The following is a 15,658-nucleotide window of genomic DNA, read 5'->3' as shown; positions in this document are numbered from 1 at the left end:
TGTCTCACGACGACGCTAGTTCGTTAAGAAACGGCCGTACGGTGGGCTTCAACAGGTCAACTACACATTGAGCTCGAGTTAGCCACATTCACATTAATTACGGACTCAAATAGCCCACATTTGACCCCGACCGCGTGCCCCGTCCCATATCTTCCCTCTTTCTATAAGGAAAACAAGATCCAAAAGATGATATCTAATAATGATAATATTTACATAAAATTATGTTTTCCCGTGATTCTAAAGGACTAATTTATGATTCACGTTAACAAAATTATAATTACTATTTTAAATTTGTGGCTTCGTTGCTGCAATAATAATTGAACACAATGCCCTTTTAAATTTTCAAAGCATTGCGCTTGTAAGTGACAAAAAGCCGTTGGCCAATAATGTTTTCTTACCCGACTTTGTTAGCCACTGTGACTACCTGCTTTACGATTGGAAAGGGGTCACGTGGGCCCGAAATGGGCCTTCGGGCAGATACGTGAGCTGGCGAGGGAAAGAAAGGTAGGAAAAGTATCGCCACGAAGGATGCCTACCCACGGTTCTTCATCGAGTGCTCGCGTGGCAGACTCATCACACGTTGGTTCCGCGAAGAGAGCCACGTGGGTCGGATAAACGTTTGGGTGTAAGTATTGGAATACCGAACACTGTCTTGTTGGGGGGTAAAAGAGTCCCTTTATGTCCGTTCTTGCCACGTCATCGATCCGGCAGGCAGATCTTTTGCCGTTGCAAAAATATCTGGCTGGAGAGATACCGCAAGGCCCCACCATGTATTGGGACCGACAACGGCCTTTCCACATGGCAAACAGTCGCCACGACGGACAAGCCCACCGGACCCCACCGAGAATAACCGCAATAAATAAATCTCTGTCACTCGCCGTTCAGTTCTTCCGTTCGGTGGGGAGGCGGCATAGGTCGAGGAAGATTTATCTTCTTCACGTTTGATGCTGAAGAAAACCGTCCTGGGAAGAGATCTCCGTATTCATGGGTGATGATCTTTCGAATCGGCCGAGCACGGCAGAGATGTCGACCATAGAGGGCCCGAACAAGGTAAATGATGATTTCCTCTCGCTTACGATGTACCTGTGGTTCTTGGTTCCCTTTTGGTCTAATTTGATCGGCCCGAGGATTAGGGTCTTTAAAGACGAATCTCGGTGGATGCTTGTGTGAATTACTTTGGATTGTGTTAATTTTAGGTTTATCGTATGGGTATTTCTTGAACAGCAGTGCTAATTTGTGTGTTATTTCTTCTCTTTAGTGTTTATATATCATTGTTGGAGAGGAGGGGAATCTTGGGTATCAAGGAGGTTTTTTGATAATTAAGCATAAGAAAATGCGGAGGAGATATTCTATTTTGGGTTAAAAAGGTGTATGCAATCTCCTTTCCAAGAAATTTTGGAATTGTGAATTTTTGGAAGAAGATAAGTTTCTTAGAGAGGACAGAGTCTTTAGTAATTGTTTAAATTTGGTCACTTTGTGATACGAACGTCGGCGTTGCTGGCTTAAATGGATTTTGCTAATGAGAAAGCTAACTATGTAAAAAAAAAGGTGGTTTTGTTTGTGATCTTATGGGTTCGTTTACTTGAGATAGATGTCATCTAATCAGATTAAGTTTACATTGTGTCTGGTTTTGTTAATATCTTAGAATTTTTTATCTGAACCAATTCTTAAATTCTGCAGGATGTTCTGGTGAGATCACGTCCAAGATCTGTAAGGATGTTTCTATAGAACAAAAATGAAGGTGACGGGAGAATCTTTACTCCATATATTAGGTAGAAAACTATAGTAGGTAACCTCTACAAGTAAAATTGTTCTCTTAACAGGATTCTCTCAGTAGGAAGTCTTCTGATCCTCCCAAAAGTGGAATAGAAATTAAACTTTGTCAGTGTTGCTGGATAAGTACAATATAACGTATTCAACTCCATAAATTTGCCAGTAATGCTGGAGCTTGCCAGTAATACAATATAGTGCACTTGTTTGCTCCTTTCTGACTTTTACCCATTATTTCATCCTCTGTTTTATTGTGATCATCCTCTGTTTTATTGTGATCAGTTTTCGTAAGTGTACATTCTTTTTTTATGATCGATGGGTGTTGAACTCCTAGATTATGTTCATACTTTAGCTGACCAGGACCTTATTAAGAAAGGTTGGAGGAAGCTGGTGGATGCTTTACAAGACGGGGCAAAAAACCTAACAGGTTATCGGAGAGGACTTCAGCAGGTCCCTTCAAGGCCTAAGTCGGTCAAGGGGAGATGAAAGCTAAGAGAGCAACACATGGGGTGGGTAAGGGTTTTGTTGCATACCTTGGACAACTGGAAGTTGTCTTAGGCAAGAGCTTTTGCCCAATGGTGGTGGCCATGTTTTAAGTAGAGGGTGGTCCACCAGCAATGAACCAGTAGGCATCAGGGGATGACCCACAGACTGCATTCATGGGCAACTTCTGACTGTCGGTTCCCTCCATGACCTTCACATCGCTTGCAATCTGTGAAGGGTCATGGACAATGATGGCAACACCTCATATGAGTGGAAGGTCTGCATCTGACAGGTAGTGCAGCTCTTGAGAAAACATCTTGCTGTTCACTTCCCCCTTGTCCTCGTCCATTTTGCAAGTAGTTCTCGGAACTTGATCCATGGTCCAGACTCCAAACACTTCAGTCCTAAATGGTGCCCTGTTAGAGGTTCAAGCCCCATGGTTAGTGACATGGCTGCTACCACACCATAGCATTTTTCACTTGGTGTTAAGGCAACAAGACTTGTTGACTCACTCTCTTTTATGTCTCTGACCAAGATCATGGATATATGCTATTAGCTTATAGCTCTTTTATTATTGTTATTTATAATACAAACAGTAATTTCAACCTAATACACTAGTTGCAATCTTACTAGCACACTGCATGTACGCGTGAAACAGAACAGCCTTTTCTATTGACTCTTATTTCTCCATGTTCTATTAGTTTTTAGAACAACATATACAACTCATTCCCTTGTTTTTGACACATGGAAATTCTACTAGTATCAAGTACCTAATTATATGTTTTCTTTTCTTTAATGGTTTCATTTATTTGGTTTGCTTTGTATCTGCAAATTGTTAGAATGACCAAATACTTTAGTGGAACTCTACACCCATCTTTGGCTTGCTCTCACACCCTCATCGCTCAATCCCCATTTTTGTCCAGCCATAGACCTGGCCTAATATGCCTCGTCTACAGATGAACAATCCTTTTTGTGCCACTGGTAATCACGCAAAACTGAAAACCTTTTTTGTATGAAAATTATACTTATAAGCCCCTATACCCCTGCTCTGCATGCCCTAACAATGATCAATATTAGAACTTATCAGATGGTACAATTTTAACTCTACATTTTTTATCTATATCAGTGGAACTCTACGTTTTTGAACTCCACAAATACAACAATCATCATGTCTGCCGCAACTAGAGACTTTGACAACCACATGTTCACCATTTTCCAAGAAAAGGCCATCATTATCAATCTTAACTTGCAACTTAAATCTCTGCTACACTTCACTAAGGTCACTAAAACCAAGAGCTTTTGTTCTTTTCCAAATAGCCAGTTAGGAAAATGATTTTTGTTGAGATCAGATCATGAATGTTTGTGAAATTTTCTCAATCTGTCCCTGGAGTCCTGGTATACATTTTTGGTGGCAATACTTATAGTACTTGGATTACTTCTTGACCTTCTTCTACTATGACATTTTCGACTATTGATTCCACTGTGAGGTTGCAACTTTTATTTTTGTTGCTTTGATTATTCGCTTGCAGTCAGGTTATGCACTTTATTTTCATCATTGCATGTTTTATTCACCTTCTTGCATTGCATGTTCATTAGCTGATTTAAATGTTCATTCTGTAAATTGTTGTATCTTCCTATATTCTAAGAATGTGGCATTGTTCTAATCTTTCAGGATACTCATTTGGTGGATTCTCTATCGAATAAATGGACAGATGAAAAACACACACTATTTCTCAACTCCATTGAAGAATCTTTTGTTAATGAGTTATATAATGGAGAATACCATTCTAAGTCATTTGTGGGTTGGTTGTCAAGGATAAAAAAGCACAAGGGATTCTGTGAGCCATATGAAAATGATTTGAAATTTGGTCAGACGGTAAGAGATTCCTCTTTCTTCCTTTACCCCAATGGTACCCTTCATCTTTTGGCATGACATATAACATCTAACTTTGCAGTTTAAGGCCTTGTGTAGGAGTTGTCATGAGAGTCGCAGATTTGATGGGGATAATAACCCTGCAGATATCGAGAGTGGTTTTCTATCTTTTTATGCAAATCCTTGGATTCAACATTTTCGGTCACCTTCCATTATGAAGAAAAGGCATGTTAGGTCTTCTGATAGGGTTGACAATATTGAGTTCATCAGACCATCAGTTCAGCTAGCAAATGTGAGGCATGATGGAGAAGCAACAAGCTCAAAATGGACCTGTCGTGAAGATTCTGTTGCTAGCTGTGCAGGTTCTTTAATCTTCTTCTTTTGATATGCGACTCCTTTTTCACCTAGATTTTCGTTCACTATCTGTTACAAGTCCATTTCTTTCTGTGTTCTTGTTTCAAGTAAGGCAGAATTTTTAAATTTGTTCTCCACCAACCATTATATGGTTTGTTGGTGTTGATGTGATAAGACAATCATCATTATCCATTTAATGAAGTGTAAACTGCAAAGATTTTCAGAATAATAAAAATAATCAAGGTGTTTTCTCTTTAATTATGGATGAAATTTCATATAAAGAAGTTGCATAAGGTGAGGCATATTTGTTTGCCTTTAGGTTAAAGGTGAGTGATCTAGAAAAGTTGCATTTCAACTTTTATCCATTCTGTCCTTGTTGTCTTGTTTTTAATAAGGAAACTACCAAAAGACAACCAGACTTTCATCCTCAGAAAGCTAAATCTTTCATTTAGTATTTATAAATACGTTTTAATTTATCCCACCAGCTTTTTTTCACCCTTCACTGTGAGACATGCTTTGCTTACACTTCTAAGGACCTTATTTACCAACTTTGATTAAATGCCTTAGTTTGACAATTATTATCTAATGTTTGGCTGCTTTGGTCTACCCCATGGTAGGAGATTTATTCTGAGGAACACTCACTTCTTTCTGGTAAGAAACATATATATATATATATATTCAGAAGACCCCCTAGTTTGGAAAGAAAATTTGTAGAAAATAATTGATCTCCTAATGAGATGGATGGTGATGTTGGAACCATTGCTGAAGGTAAGAGCATTTATTCTTCCCTCCTCATTAATAATTAATATAAGTTGTGTTGAGAAAGTTTTTATTTCGTTCAACCACTTATAGTCTTCATAAATTTACCTTGTAGTACTTTTGTTTGCTCATAGGAAAACATAATATACTTATGCTTGTTTTGCTGCTTCCTGTGGATCCACTAGAAAATGTTCAGTTCGGATGTAGGTTACCTATCCAAAAGTTTTCACAACTCGTTCATGTATGATGGAATCATCAAGCATTTTACCTCTTCTCTATTTGTACCCTCTGTATGCACTTGGAAAGAAGGATGCATTCGCAAGGCATCTGAGAAAGATAAAGCAGATTGTCTGCTAAATGCTTATTGATTCCAGTTCTATAGTGAGGACACCCTGACAAAAATATGCAAAATGAATGATGGTTTTAGTTCTACAAATCTCAAGCTCACGTTATTTCAATAATAAAACGAAATTTTAACTGTTAGTCATATTTTATCCACTTGGATATGTATCCTGAAAACTGAAACTTGATCCTACAGAAGTATCAGATCAGAACTTCATTGCTGACGAGCTTGTGGCTGGGAAGAAGTCGATTAGAATACACAGGAAAAGAAGACTTGGGAATGCTGTGGTTCATGAACCGATCACTGATCAAGTAATGCGTTGAACTCATTCACTGCAAGGACTTCTTTCTCGTATAAGGTGGAATGAGATGTTCTCCAGGTGAGTTTCATCTGATATCTTTGTTTTGGTTATTTTTCAGGTTGTTCCATCTGGAGAAACACTTCTTGCATCAACTTCTAATGAGAAACATGCTTGTCTACAAGCAATGAATGCATGGTCCAGTGGCAGAACACCAGAGGTGAGTTCAGGCTTTCTGCCCGTGGAGACTGAAGCATCACTGTGTGGCAATCAACGGGTGAACAGTTGAATTATGGGAATGCTGAATGAAGCTTCTGGTACATGGTAGTAGACACAAGGTTAAGCATGCTTGTTTTTGAGATTGTTCTTTACACTGAAAGAAGATGCAAAGTCGAATAGGGATGGACAAGCTTATCCTGATTTCAAATTGGATGCTTCTTCGTCAGCATAGAGTAGCAAGTACACCTGAAGTTCGTGCGTGAACAATGTTCAGCTGACGAAACATGTTTCCTGTTTCACCTATAATAAGCCATCAGCCTTTAGTTATTATGTATATCAGTCTCAGCCTTGTTTTCTTGTGAGCACCTTTAGCAATCTTTTGTGTTTTCAGTAAACAACAATCTCAGTGTATCAAGAAGACAGTTGTTTGAGTAATATGGCCTTACCTTTGTAAATTGAACTCTCATCTATATGTCATTGGAAAAGATAATCCAAAAGGAAGTTATGATAGTTTCTTCCTGCGCATGATGGGAAGAAGATATATTTCATTTTTTGCAGCTAGAAGCAGCACCATTTTACCAAAAAAGTTGATGTACTACAGTTGCCCAACTTCATTGGTGCAACAATGTCCTCCATCTTGAGATGTAGAAATTGTTCTGTAGTTTGTGGTAGTCAATCTGGAAGGCATAAGGTGTAAACTTCTTCAGTGACTAGGATGATCTTCTCCATGGAAACATGCAAGTTGTATGGTTGCAGGAGTGTTCCATCTCTTGAGAAGATGTGGGTTTTACTCACAACCAAGATTGAATACGACCACTTCATTTGCTTGGATTCTTTGCATCTTCAACAAATTGCATCTTTGTAGCTACAAATGCTTCTTTTAAGACAAAAGAATTGGATGCTTAAGTCTTGTCCAATTAGGTGGGCATGCAAGTTGAAGAGGTCATGCAACAACTTTAGTGAGCACGAAAAGGTTAATTTAGGTAACCTTTGCGAGCTGATTTAGGTAATTTGAGCTACTGATAAAAATAGAACAAAAGGTGATCCTATAGAAAACAAGATTTAGCTAATGAAATTGATCAAGCCAATTATGAATGACACTACTATTTTGATTGAAAGACCTTTGAATCAACTCATATGTTTAAGTAGTAGACTTGTGGGCTCTATACAGTGTTGTCAAACTCCGTTTTGCTACTCTATTATTGCTGAAATAAATAAAGAATAATTAAGTTTTAACAAAAAAATTGAAAATAAAACAATAGTACTATTTCCTCCATCACCACACAAGAAAACAGTATTCTTCTTATACACATCAGTCTTTTTCATGTATTTGGTTTAGTTAAATTTATTAATAATATTATTATTATTATTATTATATTTCTAGTAATTTTTTAAACATAATAAATTATTTTTATAATTTATTAGAATATTTTTGTTTTTATATGTTATTTGTATTTATTTACTAATCATTTGTCTCTTAATTCCATCTTACTTGAAGGTTATATAGTTCGTTGTATGTAATAGATTTTAACCGTCAATGTAAGTGAACTTCGAAAAACGGTACCCATTTGATGTACCGAGGGGGACCGGCCAAAGAGCAAGCCCGAGGACGTTCGAATAGATCGATCGATCGAAAGCAAACACCCTCTCCTCTCTGTTCTCGCTCGCCTCCTCCTTGTTCGAGCAAGAGACATCGGATGGGGACGCAGCAGCCGTCGACCCCGCGGAAGCGATGGCCGAATCTGATGCCTCTGTTTGTTGGCCTCGTCGTCGTAGCTGAGATCGCCTTCCTCGGCCGCCTCGACGTGGTCAAGAACGTCGCCACGGTCCACCACTGGGCCTCCACCTTCCATTTCCCCTCTACCAGCGTTGCCTTGGAAGACTCCTTCGCATCCGTCTCCTCGTCTTCCCACGGTGCCGTAGAAGACGATGGCGGGGAGTACAGCCGATGCGAGGATTGGTTGGAGAGAGAGGACGCCATCCGGTACTCTCGAGATTTCACTGCCTATCCCATCATCGTCTCCGGCGCCGAGAATCAGGTGCTTTCTTTTTCCCTATAATTTCGTGGCTTTTCTAAGTGATACAAAACCTTATCTTTCTTTTGTTGTTTTCTTATCTAGTAAGGTTTCTTTCATTGTTCATTCTTACGTAGTAAATTTCTTTAACAAGATTAATTATGTATTGTTTCTTGACTGCCTTCCTTTTAATTTCAAGATCCCAACTGACGTGAAGTTCTCATTTGTGTTCTCGAGGAAACACGTGACTTGTTTTTTCTCTCATCTCTTTTAAGCCTTTGTACATATGTAATTTGAGTTCTTTTGTGTTCAAGAATTTGTTTAGTTGTGTTCCAGAATTTAGTTCTTGAGAACTGTTCTCAACTATGAGAACAAAATAGCTTCGGAAGTTCCCAGACTCGTGGGTTATCGTCTCCAATAACTGTTTTTCAAGAACACGAGCAAAAAAATTACTAGGGGACACAAAGTCTGATATTTCTTTTTGTTGTTTACCTATGTAGCAAGCTTGCATTCGTTTTTGGAGGATTATTTCTTGACTGCTTTCCTTTAAATCTTGTGGCCTCAACTGAATCACAGTCCTTGTTTGTGCTCGTATGTAAACATGTGACATGCCTTTTTTCTCTTATGCCCTTTAGTCCCTTATAGATATGTTATACAAATTCTTTTGAATATGAGAAGATAAAAGCTGGTTTGGTTGCGCTTGAATCAAATCTTTAAGATTATTTTCAAGAATGAGAACAAAAGCACTGTGTTTTTTTTCTTTTTTTGGTTCAGAAGTTCTCAGACTTGTCAGGGTGATTGTGATTGTTCTTTCAGAATAGAAAACACAGAGCTTATTAGAGGATACAAGCTCTGATCTTTGTTTCATTGTTCACTTATTCAGTAAATTATCTATGGTCGTTCACTTTTACTTTTCCAATCCGTTCTATGTATGTTATATGAGTCCTTTTTAGTTCAAAAAGTTAAGAGCCTGTTTGATTGCATTTAAAAAATCAGTTTTTGGTAATACTGTCCTGGAAAGCCAGAACAAAATTGTTTCAATGGTTCCTTGAGTTGTTGGAGAAATTGTGTCCAAGAACAGTTTTCTAAGAATGAGTATTAAAAAAATACTAGAAGACAGAAGGTCTAAATTCTTTTTTTGTTGTTTTTTATATAGTAATCTTCTTTTGTTGATAATATTATCTATTAAAGTTTTTAACTAAGTTATTGAAGTACTATTTTTTGACTGCTTTGTTTTGAGGAAACATGTGACTTATTTTTCTGTTATCCCTTTTAACCCCTTCTACATATGTTATATTATTTCCTACGAGTTTGAGGAATTAGGAGGTTGTTTGGTTGTGTTTTAACTATTTCTTCAAAATTGTTCTCAAGAATGAGAACAAAAAAAAAAAAAAGGTTTCAGAATTGACATGTTGGGGTAATAGCTCTAAATATCATTTTCTTAGAATAGAAAACATACTAAGTACTGGAGGACACGAGGTCGGATTTATTTAGTAATATTTCATTAATGTTCATCTTACCTATTAACCTTTTTATAAATAAGAAATCATTGAAATACACTTTCTTGAGTGCTTTCCTTCTTTTAATTTCAAGTTCTGAACTGAATTGTACCCTTATTCATGTCCTTTACGAGAAACATATTGCTTGTTTTTTTCTCTGATCTCTTGAGTCCCTTGTGGTATGAGTTCTAAGTTTGAGAACAAAAATTCAGTTCTTTAAAACTGTTCTCAAGAATGTAAATAAATAATGTTTTAAATTTTTTCAGCAGTTCTCAGACTTGTTTCCATAATCATGCTGAAAAACTGTTTTCTAAAAATGGAAAACAAAACCTGTTTGGATAGGCACAATTTCTAATTGTCATTGCAGTTCATTTTTCTTTTCTTTGGGAGAAAGTGGAATAATCCTTTTTAAATGTATAAAGGACATCATAGCCAACTTTTGTTTTTAATACTCTATTAGCATTCTTTATATATTTTACTTTGCAAGTAAAGTTTAAATTGACATTTCTAGAAAAATACCCTTTTATCCAATATATATACTTTTGGTTATGTTGAAGGATTAACCAGTCCATCTAAGGTGAAAAAGAACAAACATGCTTTCTGTGTTTTCAGTTTTCTTCTGTATATAATTTCCATTTTCCTTTTCAATTTTTCTCAGGATTGGAGTACGTGCTCGGTTGGTTGTAAATTTGGATCTGTAGCGAAAAGGGTACCTGATGCTACATTTAACCTACCTCAACAACCATCAACTGCCGTTGTCCATCGGTCGATGGAATCATCAAAATATTATATAGAAAACAGTATTAATGTGGCACGACGGTGGGTAAGCATAATTCATTTTTCTATAAGCTTCCTTTTTCTGTTTTGGGTTGCTTAATAATTAATATATTCTTTTTCTTGGTTGATCTTTGAAAAAGAATTACTCAACTTTATCTATCAAAATATATTCAGTTTATTTGGTTAAAATTGTTGTAAATTAGTGTCTATCAATCTCAAAGTTTCTCATTTTGCTTCTTTTTTGTTGGTGAGGCTTAACGTACAAACATTATGGTCACCAGAACACCGAGTGTTATTATGCTTTAACATTTAGTGGTTTTACCATGTCAACAGCATTTTGGAGGTCCATTGTTTGCACTGCATGTCATCATGCACATCCTTACCTGTACAAGTAGCAAGGCAATTTCCATAGCTTGATTCTGGTCACCTAAATCAAAGAGGAGCAATCTTACTGTGACACCAAGGCTTACCCTTGTAGCTTTAAGTTGCTGTTAGTGTATCTTCAGTAGCCATTTGCCCATGGAAGTCAAGAGTGTTTTTCATTCATAGTGTTATGAAATTTTTATTGAATCAAGATCCATAATTTGGTTAAAATGTTATGTACTTTCTGTGGAGAATTGAATGCTGCAATATGTATCTGTTCGCGTGTATCTTAGCCGGTCACCAACTTCCTTCTGTGACATATATGCTTCTATTTGTTTACTTGGTTTATCCATTGTCAGTTTTTGATTTCTAGGGCCTGAGTTATTTTATGAGGTTTTAGCCATTTGGTTTAGATTTAGCTAAATTTAAATGTTAGAGAATTTGATAATGGGGACAAGATTTCTCAAGCACCACATTGAGCTTAATTATTGGTCTCAATTTTATACCAAAAATTTGGGCTACTTTTGTTTTGTATAGAATAGATCTAGTTTTTTACTTACAAAAAATCCTCTATTGTAGAGGAAGTAAACATTAGAATCACAAAGGAACAATTCATCAAATATTTATCATATGCCAAAGTTCAGATATTTCTTGCTGGGAACTTACTAATTTTTCTTGAACCTAGCATCTTGGTCCTATGAGAATATGTGAATGTCAAAGCCCATCTGACTTGATTGCTAATTGTACTCGTTTAGGCATTTAGGAAATGTAGAATAAGGTTTAGTTCTGATTTGATCTTTGTCTTTTTCCTATCATCATAAATCTTTTTGGTTAATAGTGTTGCTCTGCAATATGCTTGAGCTTGAGGTAGGTCCCAATTCTTGCTTCATATGCAGATACATCTTTATGTTAATTGATAATTTGACATTGTTTGGATATAATAAGACTGAAAGTTAGACTTTCCTTGAATTTTGAACTTTTTAGATTATAGTTCTTAATGTGAAACTGATTTTCTTGTTTCTTTTGCTACAGGAGAGGGTACAACATCCTAATGACTACTAGTCTTTCGTCAGATGTTCCAGTTGGGTACTTCTCGTGGGCAGAATATGATATCATGGCTCCTATCCAACCAAAGAATGAAACTGCCCTTGCAGCTGCCTTTATTTCTAACTGTGTTGCCCATAATTTCCGTCTACAGGCTCTTGAAATGCTTGAGAAGCTAGGTATTAAAATTGATTCTTATGGTGTATGCCACCAAAATCGAGATGGTAAAGGTATGTTAAAATTTTTTCTCCTTATTGAAATGCTAATGTTAGGATATTATTTTTCGAGGCTAGACTACTTTTAGAAGTTTTGAGTCCTAACATCTTTTGCTCCTTATTCTTCTGCTATTATTCTCCTTCTTCTTCTTTTCCTTCTCCTTTTTCTTCTCTTCTACCTTCTCATTCTGCATTACCTTTTCATGTTCCTGCTTCTCCTTATGCTCTTCTCCTCCCACTGTTTCTTCTACTTCTGTGTTTTCTTATGCTTCTTTTCCTTCTTCTGCATCTCCTTGTTCGTTTCTCCACCTCCTCCTCCTGCTTCCTTTACACTCTACAAACAAAGCTTAGACTCTTCCAGATTACATTTATCATAAAATAAAAACAATTGAATTGGAATATAATCGATGTTCTGTCTTCCTACTGCAAACCTTCTCCCATCTATATGCTGTCAGCTATGAATAATATTGAAATCCTGAGAGCAAGGCTCAATCTATACTGTCAAAATTTTACCATTTGCTTTCAACGTGAAACCAACCTGTAAAGCTTGTGTTGTTTTCCTCTTTTTGGTATAAATAATGTTGTGACTTATAGAGCCTGTTCATTCTTGAAGCGTTTCTATTGTTTGTGGTACTTGTTTTTGAAGTTTATCTTGGTACAGATTACAATGTGAGTATAAATAATGTTGTGAATTATAGAGTCTGTTCATTCTTGAAGTGTTTCTGTCACAATTTTTTTTCCTCTAAGAAGCATTGTCTGTATACATTTTTTTTTTTTCCTTATAGTGGACAAAGTAGAAGCTTTGAAGCGCTACAAATTCAGTTTTGCATTTGAGAATTCCAATGAGGAGGACTATGTTACAGAAAAATTCTTTCAGTCCCTTGTTGCAGGTATGGCTATTTCCTTGTTTAGTTGTTGGAGTTTTTATGTTGATTGGCATGACACACCATTATCTTCTTAGCATGGTATATTTGGACCCATGACAACATGTGCCATCAGAACAATTCTTTAGGCATCATATGTGAAGACCGAAGAGTCCTTGATTGGAGCATGATTGTCGTTCTGTTGCTATTCTTGTACATAGTTGTTGACACCAACTTCTGCAGGAGCCATCCCTGTTGTGGTTGGTGCCCCAAATATCCAAGATTTTGCACCTTCTCCTGGTTCAGTTTTGCATATTAAAGAGCTTGATGATGTTGAATCAGTAGCTAAAACCATGAAGTTCCTTGCAACGAATCCGGATGCTTATAACAAGTCAGTAAGGTACTACCTCTTCTCAATTACTCACAGTTGGAATTATCACTTCATTGTTGACTTTTGCTGTTCCTTCCATTCTGTTTGAGTTATATCTCGGAGCACATCACTAGTTACCATTGGCAAAAAGGAAAATCTTTCATTTTGGGTGTTGACATGTGAAGCTAGCATCAAAATATCAGATGGTGGGTATCAGTTTATTTTGGTCTTTACAGAATTTTGCATAATCAAATTCTGTGGTGTTAATAAACAGAAACAGTATCAAGGGTATAAGAGGGAGAAGATGGGACAGAAGGAGAGCGTTGGTTTAGGAGAAATGGTCACTGATCAAATCTTTATGAAATTTGTGTAGAGTCAGCTGAGACTCATCATATTTATTGAAGATAGAAACAGTATTTTAGCAGTGGACTCCAACTGGTAGTATATGAAAGTTAATCTTGTGAATGATGACTGATAAGAGACAACTTATCCTCTCACAAATATTGTTGGATAATTATAAGGAGCTTTGAAGATTTTTTTTAAAGAACTTTTTCCCTTTACTATGACAATTGACAAATTGTTTTAATTTTTTTGCAAATTAACTAAGTGTATTGCTTAAAAAAACGAAGGATATCACTTTGTCCAATGCTCAAAGAGGACAAAAGCTTTATGTAGCTGACCTCAAATAGTTGGGCGACTTGGATCACTATGACTTACTATTGATGAACTTTCCTCTTTCCTTGCTGGAGTAAACAACTCTTTAAAGGAAATAGAGGTTATATTGTGAGACCAAACTGGTAATAGTGCCAATTTGTTAAGCTTCCTTTTTCATGACTTAAATTTAATTCAAACAAACTGAACCAAATTCACCTATTTGACCTTGTAAAATACCAAAAAAATTTGAAAAACCAAACATGAGATGTGATTTAACAGATTACAAGTCATGGACTTCTTTTGACCACAAGCTTTTGAAAGCTTCTACTATTCGAATCAGGCCTTCTATATTGGTGCAGTTGCTTGAGTTTCTTTTCCCATTACAAACTCTTTTATCGTGCAGCAATTCTTTTATCCAGTGTGAGCCAGTGAGCCTCAGATGGAAGAAGACTTATTGACCATTTGATATGTTTGAAGTCTTTTCTGTCAAATCAGGTTTTTCGAATAATCTTGTAATCAAAATTACAATGTAGAGTTTCATTTGATGAAATGCTTTTATGTTGTCCTAATTGTTCAAATACTATTCAAAGAGGACTTTTATAATTCGGTCATTCAATTACTTTGCACAGTTTCTCTAAAGGATTTTCTGCTAGTAGTTGTCCTAAGTGATTCAGTGATCACATCCATTTTGATGCTGATTAGACTGGATCTTGATGGAACTTGGTGCTATGTACAATTTCTTGGTTGACTTGTCAGTGAATCCAACTGATAGCTAATGGTTTTTCAGTTGGAAATATGATGGTCCATCTGATGCTTTCAAGGCACTTGTGGACATGGCTGCAGTTCATTCATCTTGCCGTCTCTGCATATTTCTTGCAACAAAGATTAGAGAGAAGGAAGAGATGGCTTTGCAGTTTCAGAAGCGCCCCTGCAAATGCACCACCGGATCAGGAACTGTGTACCACCTATATGTGAGAGAAAGAGGAAGATTTCACATGGAATCCATCTTCCTCAGGTCTTTTTAACTCCTCTGAAATTATTTTACGTATTAAGGATGGTTTCCCTGTATAATAACTTTAGCACTTTCAGTCAAGATACCAAACTCAGTATATTTCATTTCTCTTAGCTTGCCAGAGTCTCTTTGATCAGCTGAAGCTGTTTCTTTTTACATTGTGACAGATCTGGAAGGTTAACCCTCAGGGAATTGGAATCTGCAGTTCTCTCCAAGTTCCAGTCCGTAAATCATACTCCTGTATGGAAGAAGGAAAGACCAGAAAGCTTAAGAGGAGATAACTTAAAAATATACAGGATTTATCCAGTTGGTCTCACTCAAAGACAAGCATTGTACAGCTTTAGATTTGACACTGATGCTGATTTAGGGAAACATGTTGAGAGCAATCCTTGCGCAAAATTTGAGGTTATTTTTGTGTGACGGATGCTCTTCCATCCCTACCGCTATGGTTTCCAATTTCTTATTTGGAAGAAGAAAAAAATATCGTCCATGCCAAAGCAAATCCAGTTAGATGTTCTTGTACCACATTTTGAGGGACCATGGTATATATTTCCTTCGAAAAAATAATTGAAAATTAAAACAGTCATTCTTGTGTGTTCCAGAGGAACAAGTTGATGAAGCATTCTTCCTTGTTGATAGCAATCTAGTAGTGGTAGATCTCTTTTGCCAAGTGCAATGCTGTTTTGCTAAATCTTACACGCTTTGCTTTCACAGTGTTGCATACTTTGCTTGCACAAAGTTATTGAT

At 36.7% G+C, this 15,658-nt stretch overlaps 2 protein-coding genes across 5 annotated transcripts; both read left to right on the top strand.

Annotated features, from left to right (window-relative positions):
* The first annotated feature begins 900 nt into the window (after positions 1-900).
* Positions 901-6,647, top strand: LOC135584326 (uncharacterized). Of its 3 annotated transcripts, XM_065169822.1 has the most exons (6): positions 910-1,050; positions 1,681-1,741; positions 3,926-4,129; positions 4,209-4,488; positions 5,778-5,893; positions 6,002-6,647. In XM_065169822.1, the coding sequence occupies exons 2-6, from the start codon at positions 1,736-1,738 to the stop codon at positions 6,167-6,169; spliced, it is 774 nt and encodes a 257-aa protein (XP_065025894.1). In that variant the 5' UTR covers positions 910-1,050; positions 1,681-1,735; the 3' UTR covers positions 6,170-6,647. The 3 variants fall into 3 exon arrangements, with proteins under 3 accessions (XP_065025893.1, XP_065025892.1, XP_065025894.1); XM_065169821.1 differs by lacking the exon at positions 1,681-1,741 and having other exon boundaries at positions 901-1,050; positions 4,215-4,488; XM_065169820.1 differs by lacking the exon at positions 1,681-1,741 and having other exon boundaries at positions 901-1,050.
* Positions 6,648-7,679: 1,032 nt separating this feature from the next.
* LOC103968680 (glycoprotein 3-alpha-L-fucosyltransferase A) lies at positions 7,680-15,553 on the top strand. 2 transcript variants are annotated; one of them, XM_009381974.3, is made up of 8 exons: positions 7,680-8,138; positions 10,272-10,432; positions 11,786-11,834; positions 11,952-12,027; positions 12,798-12,902; positions 13,119-13,275; positions 14,687-14,914; positions 15,079-15,553. In XM_009381974.3, exons 1-8 carry the CDS (start codon positions 7,797-7,799, stop codon positions 15,329-15,331), a joined length of 1,371 nt encoding a protein of 456 aa, XP_009380249.2. In that variant the 5' UTR covers positions 7,680-7,796; the 3' UTR covers positions 15,332-15,553. The 2 variants fall into 2 exon arrangements, with proteins under 2 accessions (XP_009380249.2, XP_009380248.2); XM_009381973.3 differs by having other exon boundaries at positions 7,681-8,138; positions 11,786-12,027.
* The last annotated feature ends 105 nt before the right edge of the window (positions 15,554-15,658 follow it).

The sequence above is a fragment of the Musa acuminata genome, chromosome BXJ3-10, assembly GCF_036884655.1.
Source record: "Musa acuminata AAA Group cultivar baxijiao chromosome BXJ3-10, Cavendish_Baxijiao_AAA, whole genome shotgun sequence".
NCBI classification, from domain to species: domain Eukaryota; kingdom Viridiplantae; phylum Streptophyta; class Magnoliopsida; order Zingiberales; family Musaceae; genus Musa; species Musa acuminata.
The sequence above is the reverse complement of the archived record's forward strand: the minus strand, read 5'-3'. Positions and strand labels throughout refer to the sequence as shown.

Coding starts and splice junctions, on each gene's coding strand:
- LOC103968680 (XM_009381973.3), top strand. CDS start 7,797: ATGGGGACGCAGCAGCCGTCGACCCCGCGGAAGCGATGGCCGAATCTG. Junction 10,433..11,785: donor AGTATTAATGTGGCACGACG/GTGGGTAAGCAT, acceptor CTTTTGCTACAG/GAGAGGGTACAACATCCTAA. Junction 13,276..14,686: donor GCTTATAACAAGTCAGTAAG/GTACTACCTCTT, acceptor ATGGTTTTTCAG/TTGGAAATATGATGGTCCAT.
- LOC135584326 (XM_065169820.1), top strand. CDS start 985: ATGGGTGATGATCTTTCGAATCGGCCGAGCACGGCAGAGATGTCGACC. Junction 4,130..4,208: donor ATTTGAAATTTGGTCAGACG/GTAAGAGATTCC, acceptor CTAACTTTGCAG/TTTAAGGCCTTGTGTAGGAG. Junction 4,489..5,777: donor TTCTGTTGCTAGCTGTGCAG/GTTCTTTAATCT, acceptor TTGATCCTACAG/AAGTATCAGATCAGAACTTC.